Source organism: Alosa alosa, chromosome 5 (genome assembly GCF_017589495.1).
Source record: "Alosa alosa isolate M-15738 ecotype Scorff River chromosome 5, AALO_Geno_1.1, whole genome shotgun sequence".
NCBI lineage: Eukaryota > Metazoa > Chordata > Actinopteri > Clupeiformes > Clupeidae > Alosa > Alosa alosa.
Window position 1 is genome coordinate 34,662,642 of NC_063193.1, and position 8,389 is coordinate 34,671,030.

General features: G+C 44.6%; 1 protein-coding gene across 1 annotated transcript; it reads right to left on the minus strand.

Moving 5' to 3' along the window:
* Positions 1–1,202: 1,202 nt before the first annotated feature.
* LOC125294814 lies at positions 1,203–6,118 on the minus strand. Its single transcript, XM_048243831.1, has 6 exons — positions 5,840–6,118; positions 5,587–5,730; positions 4,871–4,936; positions 4,327–4,542; positions 2,451–2,606; positions 1,203–2,253 (listed from the first exon to the last, which is right to left on the minus strand). Exons 1-6 carry the CDS (start codon positions 5,954–5,956, stop codon positions 2,071–2,073), a joined length of 882 nt encoding a protein of 293 aa, XP_048099788.1. The 5' UTR covers positions 5,957–6,118; the 3' UTR covers positions 1,203–2,070.
* Between the last annotated feature and the right edge of the window lie 2,271 nt (positions 6,119–8,389).

Below are 8,389 nucleotides of genomic sequence, written 5' to 3' on the forward strand. Positions count from 1 at the left end.
TCTGAGAGGGCTGGTTCTGTTGGTCAACAGTAGGCCAAGGTGCTTGTCAAGGTCATGGATACAGAGGGACGCAATGTAGGCCCACTCCACTAGTGTGCAGAAATGAATAAATCTAAATGTAAAGCACATGCATTTGTCACCTGAGAGTGTTTCACACAGCAGGAAGCATTATTCACATTTTAGCTCACATGGGAGACAGCGAGAGATCATTCACTGAAGAATGTGGAAACCATCCAGAAAATCTCTTAGAATAATAAACACAAGAGTGTGATATTTCAACATGTTCAAGCTGGCTGCTGGTCTTAACTTGTTTATGTAAGATGTTTCTTACAAAAAAACATTACTTATTGAACCAAACGGACAAATCCTCCTGCTTTGCTAATGACGCTTCTGGATGAACTGTGAGCTGAAGGCAGTCACTTCAGGACAAGGTTGGTGTTGATTAGAATGAGATTATTTTAAGCATATTTAATACAGAAATGAACATTTACTGTAAGATTTAAAGATATTTTGAAGCAGCTTTGAGAGACACACGATCAACAAGACCATGCATGGGCTAAAGGGGAGGTTCCCAGATTAAAGGGAACAATGCACACTCACATCCATTAGACTTTGCATTTCTACACACACACATCCATTAGACTTTGCATTTCTACACACACACACACATCCATTAGACTTTGCATTTCTACACACACACACTAGACTTTGCATTTCTATCCTTTTCTCCATATTTCCTGGAAACCTTTGATACCTTTGGGAAGTGCCTTACCCTGGCATCAATGTATGTGTGTGTTTGTCCTGGCATCAATGTGGGTTCATTGTTAATGTGACCATTTAGAACCCACTAAACATACTATCATACGGTCATGTGTCCATTTAGAACCCACTAAACATACGGTCATGTGACCCTTTAGAACCCACTAAACATACGGTCATGTGTGCCAAGTGTTGATGGACAGGAGATGGACTCTCTTCACTCTGGTTTAGATTATGAGACATGGGCAGGTGACGGCAGATGAGAGGTTGTACGCATTTAAAAAAGAATCTCCATATATCAGAAAAGCAAAAGCCTTCAAGGTGACTGCAAGATGACATCAGAATGGTCCTGCCAAAGCACTTGATGTACAGTCTCACAGTGACCGGCCACTCAGTCTTTCAACCAGAATGGAGTTCCACAAAATGATGCTGACACTGTGAGGAATATTTGAATACTTTATTACTTTCAACTGAAATAGCATTTCAGGCATGGTTTCGCCATCCCATAATACAAGATATTACATATAAATAGCATTTCAGGCATGGTTTCGCCATCCCATAATACAATATATTAAATATAAACACAAGCTTTGAACACATTTACAATTATAAATGAATGGCTGTAAACAATCGTCTTTAGGCACACTTATTTTACACGAGACAGGGGCGGCCCATGCTACTCTAGTGATGTGGCAGACATATGAGATGTGAGCATCCCCTGCTTTATACATTACATGGCCCTGACTGAACACACACACATACACGATACTGAACACACACACACATGATACTGAACACACAAACACATGATACTGAACACACAAACACACACACACACACACGATACTGAACACACACACATGATCCTGACCTGTGCTACAATATGTTTATGTATTTATTTGTTGATGTTTATGTTTACATGTTTATTTATGTAATTTGACAGATGCTTTTTATGCAAAGCAATCAAAATTATAGTTTAAAACAAAAACCTACATTAAGCATAATTATAATAGCAGTAGATATTACAACAAAAATATAAATAATAATAACAATATTTTGATATACTTCTGCAACACTGGCACGACCCAAGAGCGGGTCCTCTGAGCTTCATCTGGGGTTCCACAGCGCCACGACTGACAGCCAGTAAAGACCAATCAGATCGCTCCATCCCAACGGCTCAGATGACCAATCCTGTGATTGATATAGATACTTGGTGCTGTACCATGACTATCATAGAAGTCATAATGCCCAAAGCTGACCATTTAAGACGCGCACACACACACGCGCACACGCACACACACACACGGGTTCCTAGGCTCTTTGGGCGGAGCGCTGGTGCAGGTGTGGAGAGGCTCTTCTGGAGGAGAGGTACCCCAGGACAGAGTTCCCTGCCCACAGCCCAGCGCCCAGCACCCCCACCCAGACCCGGCCGGACGTCCAGGAGGCCAGCACCAAGTGGGAGTGGAGCAGGTACGTCAGCAGCACCAGGGTAGCCTAAGAACACACACACACACACACACACACACACACACACACACGCCTCAAATGAGTTCAATAAATTTCATATATATCTCCTATTGTACTAGCTGAAGAGACACACACACACACACACACATACACAACACACAACTTAAGTGTTTGTACTGCATCCATCCATCCATCCACGGACAGGCGTGTCCTGAGGGTCTTACCACAGCTCGACTACTGAAGAGCGATGTCCTGTCCTTGCCCAGGTGTGGGTTGGAGGAGGTCAGTGCGACGAAGCTGTCCCCTACCATCATGGCACCGAAGGCTCGGGTCAGGTGCAGAGGCAGGGGAAGGTCATCCTCTCCACACACACTCACATACTGCACAACAAGATAGAGAGTGAGCTCACAGCACACACACACACACACTCACGTACTGCACAACAAGCACACACACACTGAAAAGACTCCCTAAGTTAATATATACATGTTTTATTATAACTATATTGTTTCTTATTTTTTAATGTACATTTCATTTAAACCGTCACAAAGTCCTTGGAGAAAGTGCTGCAAAGAAATTGTAGGATTCTATGGTTGTCACCAAACTACGCCCAGTTTACCAGGGCTCAGACTAGATAAATTGTTTGCGCGCCCTGAACTCACTCTTTTGTTCATCAACCTAGCACTCCAGTGTGTCCTATGTCGTGTGCGTCTTTTGAGTTAACGTAAGTTATCATTTAATGACCTTCACTTTGACTTTTGTGATGTTTATGAGTTAGCGCTGCCAGCCCATATTGTGTGAAGTTAAGGTCTTTGTTTGTTGGTTAGATGTGTTTGTGTTTGAGTCCCATGTGAACGATGGGATGATGCTGGTTGATGTCAAGTATTGTTTAGTTGTACCTTATATAGCCATATGATTTAGTTTATTGTTTAAATGTCAGTTGTTTGTTTGTGAGTTGGGATCTGTACCAATTTCTCCTTTCTGTTTATTTCCTCTTTGGTGCAGCACACACGCAAAACCCAGTGAAGTCAAAGAACTAAATTGAAAATCAAAATAAACTGCTTGTGTTGCACCGAAACCCTGCCATCTCCGTGTCAATCACTCCACACCAGTGAGCCTTCTAACCGGGGCTCTGCCTGCTCACCACACACTCACTCTCCTCGACCCACATCACCCCCTACAGTTCCTTCACACACACACACACACACACACACACTGCACAACAAGCACACACACACACACTGCACAACAAGCACACACACACACACACACACACACACACACACTGCACAACAAACACACACACACACTCACGTACTGCACAACAAGCACACACACACACACACTCACATACTGCACAACAAGCACACACATACTGCACAACAAGCACACACACACATACTGCATAACAAACACAGTGAGGCAAGAGCTAGACAGACACACGATCAACAACACCATGCATGGGCTTATGGGGAGGTTCCCAGATTAAAGGGAACAATGCACACTCACATCCATTAGACTTTGCATTTCTACACACACACACACACACACACTGGACTTTGCATTTCTATCCTTTTATCCATATTTCCTGGAAACCTTTGATACCTCCTGGCATCAATATCTGTGTGTGTGTCCTGGCATCAATATCTGTGTGTGTGTCCTGGCATCAATATCTGTGTGTGTGTCCTGGCATCAATATCTGTGTGTGTGTCCTGGCATCAATATCTGTGTGTGTGTCCTGGCCTCAATGTGGGTTCATTGTTCACCCTGCACTCCGGCTTGCACAGCATCACAACACTAGGGCCCCATTCCAGAACCCTTTGGCTTATGAGGGGCTTTTAGAACCATTTTACCAGAAAACATGTGATGCAGAACCCAACAGAACACATGTGAGGTGATGACTACTGTCCTAGTACCTTCCATGGTCTTGACTAGGGGTCAGCACTAAACTCTATACTCTAAAGGGGTCAGCTCTATACTCTATAAAGGGGTCAGCACTATACTCTATAAAGTGGTCAGCACTATACTCTAAAGGGGTCAGCACTATACTGTAATTAAAACACAGAAGTGGATCAGAGCAACCCGGGCGGTCAGACATACCTGGCTCCCAAGTAGCCAATCAGGGAAGACCAGCCAGAGCAGGCCGAAGAGGAGGGTGGCGCAGAAGTCCATGTGGAGGAAGAAGCGCTGGGCATCGCTGAAGATGCCGCGTGTGTCCAGGTGCACTGCCCACGCCTGCCGCCTGTGGTCCAGCGCCATCAGGACGAAGCTGCTCAGCACAAAGCTGGAGAAAACCACCAGGTCCAGCACAGGGACCTGCAGCACAGGGCAGGACATTTACACACACACACACACACACACCAGGTCCAGCACAGGGACCTGCAGCACAGGGTAGGACATTTACACACACACACACACACACACACACACACCAGGTCCAGCACAGGGACCTGCAGCACAGGGTAGGACATTTACACACACACACACACACACACACACACACACACACCAGGTCCAGCACAGGGGCCTGTCAACACAGGGCAGGACATTTACACACACACACACACCAGGTCCAGCACAGGGCCCTGTCAACACAGGGCAGGACATTTACACACACACACACACACACACACACACACCTCACCTGGTTTAAGGACGTTCCGCTGGCTCCACCACCCCAGCAGGTGCCGAAGAGAAGCGCGAGGGATGCCTGACCACAGAAAAACAAAACAAAACCAATCAGCCCTGCTCAGCCCCCAGCCCTGCTCAGCCACCAGCCCTGCTCAGCCACCAGCCCTGCTCAGCCCTGCTCAGCCCCCGGCCCTGCTCAGCCACCAGCCCTGCTCAATAGCACACCTGTTTGAAATGCCAGCCCTGCTCAATAGCACACCTGTTTGAAACGAGTGCCAAGAGCGGACTAGGCCCACTGGACTTGGTCGTATTCCTGGAATAGTCAGAGATTGAGCAGATTTCCAGACCAGTGTTCTGAGGCCCATATTAAAAGATTAAGACGTTATGAAAGCACTCATTCATTCACTGTTTCTGTAAGCACATGGCATATTATGACATTTATAGACTACAAAACACAAAACTACCCATCTGAGATAACAGGCATTATTAACAAACTGCCCTTACACACAGTTAAGTACAAAATGTGAGTTCTTATTGTGCCAGAAAAACATATAAGCAGATCATCTGTTTCATTTGCATCTGTTGCACAATTTTGCCTCGTGATCTGTTGTCATTTCCAGACAGAGGAATTGGCCCTAAACCCTAATTTGACACGGGTATGGATGCATCTGGGGTTATATCACTGTTCCATATCATTATTATGAACACAAGTGAGCGTGGGCTACTTACTACGAGTCTGGAGGTTGAGTGCTCGGTCAGCGACACTGCCTTGTTGCTTTTGAAGAGGAGAAATTTCACGTTGCTGGCGAGCCACACGCACACGAGGGAGCGCGTCATTTCAAAGGGCTCTCCATCCATTCGAATCTGCCCCAGCTAGGCGTAAAAAAAGCCCAGTTAGACATTTAATGGGTCCCTAGACCAATATTAGCCTACACTAAATAAGTTGACCTGAGATGCAAAAAACTACAAGTTAAATTCTCACCAGTGGAAAAAGATTCTTGGAAATGATGCGGTATAAAATGGTCAGCAAAAGCCCTGAAACGATCTCCGCTGATATGATTTGACTTTCAGCTGCCGTTTTCCTGCCGTTGGGATTCATGCTGTCGCACTTCTGAGTTGTGTTGACTGTTGACAACGCTGACTGTTCCTCTCGTTTGGATGCTGTGTCCCGTTGTAGTAGCCGAACTCACTGAGTAGGACATAAGTAAATAACCGACACTTACACAACTTCTTACGAAACCGCAGCGGCGGGGGGCGGGGACGCCGGTTCAGATGGTTAAGTAAAGACACGTTTCCGGAGTTTGCTCTTGTAATAGAGCGAAGCCAATCGAAACGTTGCAGTCACCAGTGCTAACTCGTGGTCACCGTCAGACACTTACATCTTGCTTTCAATTGCCTAATGTAGTCTAGCTGTAGTTGTGGCCTAGACCTATATTTTTCCTGTAGGCCTATAAAACATTGTTACTGAAAAAGTCATCATAGTGGTCTAAATATTTGTATTAATGCTACATTACAAGCGGCCAGTAATAGGCAATAATTCAGCCTAAAATGACAACAGCCAATATACAAGACATTTCAACAGCATGAAACATGTTTTGATTAAACATGTTTTTCTACAGTCATCGGTTGATTATCATCGAGCGCATCTTTGCGGTAACAGGATAGAGTTGCGAGAGTTGTGGTAGTTTGATACTATGACCGGCAGATGGCCCCAGAGACCATCATGTTTGACTATTGCTTCTCATGTGACGCTTGATGTTGGATAAGTAGGCTTATGGCCCACTGCAAAGATTTCAGTATAATATAATATAATATAATATAATGTCTGCAACATGTCTCATGAGATATCCTGTTGTCCTTATCATAAAAGAGGAATACAAAGTGAAGGTGTTCAGCAGTCAGAGACAGGATCTACCCAGTTTGATTCCCCACTGCTTTGTCACCTCTATCATCACATATATGGCACAGGCACACACAAAGGCACGCTCAGAGGAGCACATATATGGCACACACACACAGAGGAGCACATATGGCACAGGCACGCACTCAGAGGCACACACACACAGAGGAGCACATATATGGCACAGGCACGCACTCAGAGGCACACACACACAGAGGAGCACATATATGGCACAGGCACACTCAGAGGAGCACATCTGTCCCAGGTTGAGCTGCTGTTTGGGAGCATGATCACACATCTACCAGCGCTGTTTCCTTGTGAGTATTTCAGGTCCTAAATCACAGGCCTGCCAGTCAAAGCCTCTTTAAATATCCCACTGGCGACCCATGCAGACCACAAGCAGCGCAACGCCCCTTTAAATCTCCCACTGGCGACCCATGCAGACCACAAGCAGCGCAACGCCCCTGTAAATCTCCCACTGGCGACCCATGACTAACACCTCTTACTGAGTCAATGGGTGATATAACACAACCACTTCTCAAACACACAAGCACATACACACAGATGCACACACATACACACACACACACACAGATGTACACACATCAAAGTGTCTGTGTGTTTATTATGTTTATAAATATTAAATACATATTTTCCTTCTGTGTCAATCTGAATTAAAGTTAAATTTTGTTTCTATTTTTAGGCATCACATGTTGTGGCTGTTATTGCACAATGGGGGGGGATTAGGAAATTCAGGTTTTCCTTGACCTCCAGTTGCCTGTGTGCTGTGGCCGCTCAAAAGCACAGCCACCGTGGCCGCTGTTGCAATCAGGGAGAGAGCAGAACAGACGACACAAGATGACACGAAACGAAACAAGGCTAGCGGCTGAGTGAATGGAGATGGAGATTACTGGCCGTTTTGGTTTTTGCGTAACAAAGGGGAACAAAGCTGTGAGTGAATTTGAAAGTGGGAAGGCCATTATCAGCTGCAGCTATCTCTAGACATTTATAGACGTAATTAGACATCTTTATGCATCTCTAGACATCTCTACTAGGCATCTATAGGCATCTCTACTAGGCATCTATAGGCATCTCTAGACATCTCTACTAGGCATCTATAGGCATCTCTAGACATCTCTACTAGGCATCTCTATTAGGCATCTCTAGACATCTATACTAGGTATCTATAGGCATCTATAAGCATCTCTACTAGGCATCTCTACTAGGCATACAGATATCACTCATTCTGTAGATATAGTCATCACTCATTCTGTAGATATCATTCATTCTGTAGATATAGATATCACTCATTCTGTAGATATCAATAATTCTGTAGATATAGATATTACTCATTCTGTAGATATCAATAATTCTGTAGATATCACTCATTCTATAGATATCGCTACTTCATACAGAAATACACAACATGGTGAAGCAGGTTTAATGTTGAAATTCAACACATTAATAAACACAACAGCATTACTGACACTCAATTGTTCAGTTTATAGTGCTGTATGTCTGTACTGTCTCCCATGTCAGTTTATATCATTGTATGTCTGCAAAGTCTCCAAAACAGAAATCAATTGTGAGGTCCGACAAGTCAGATGTGTAAAAAAAACCCTATAACAGTTA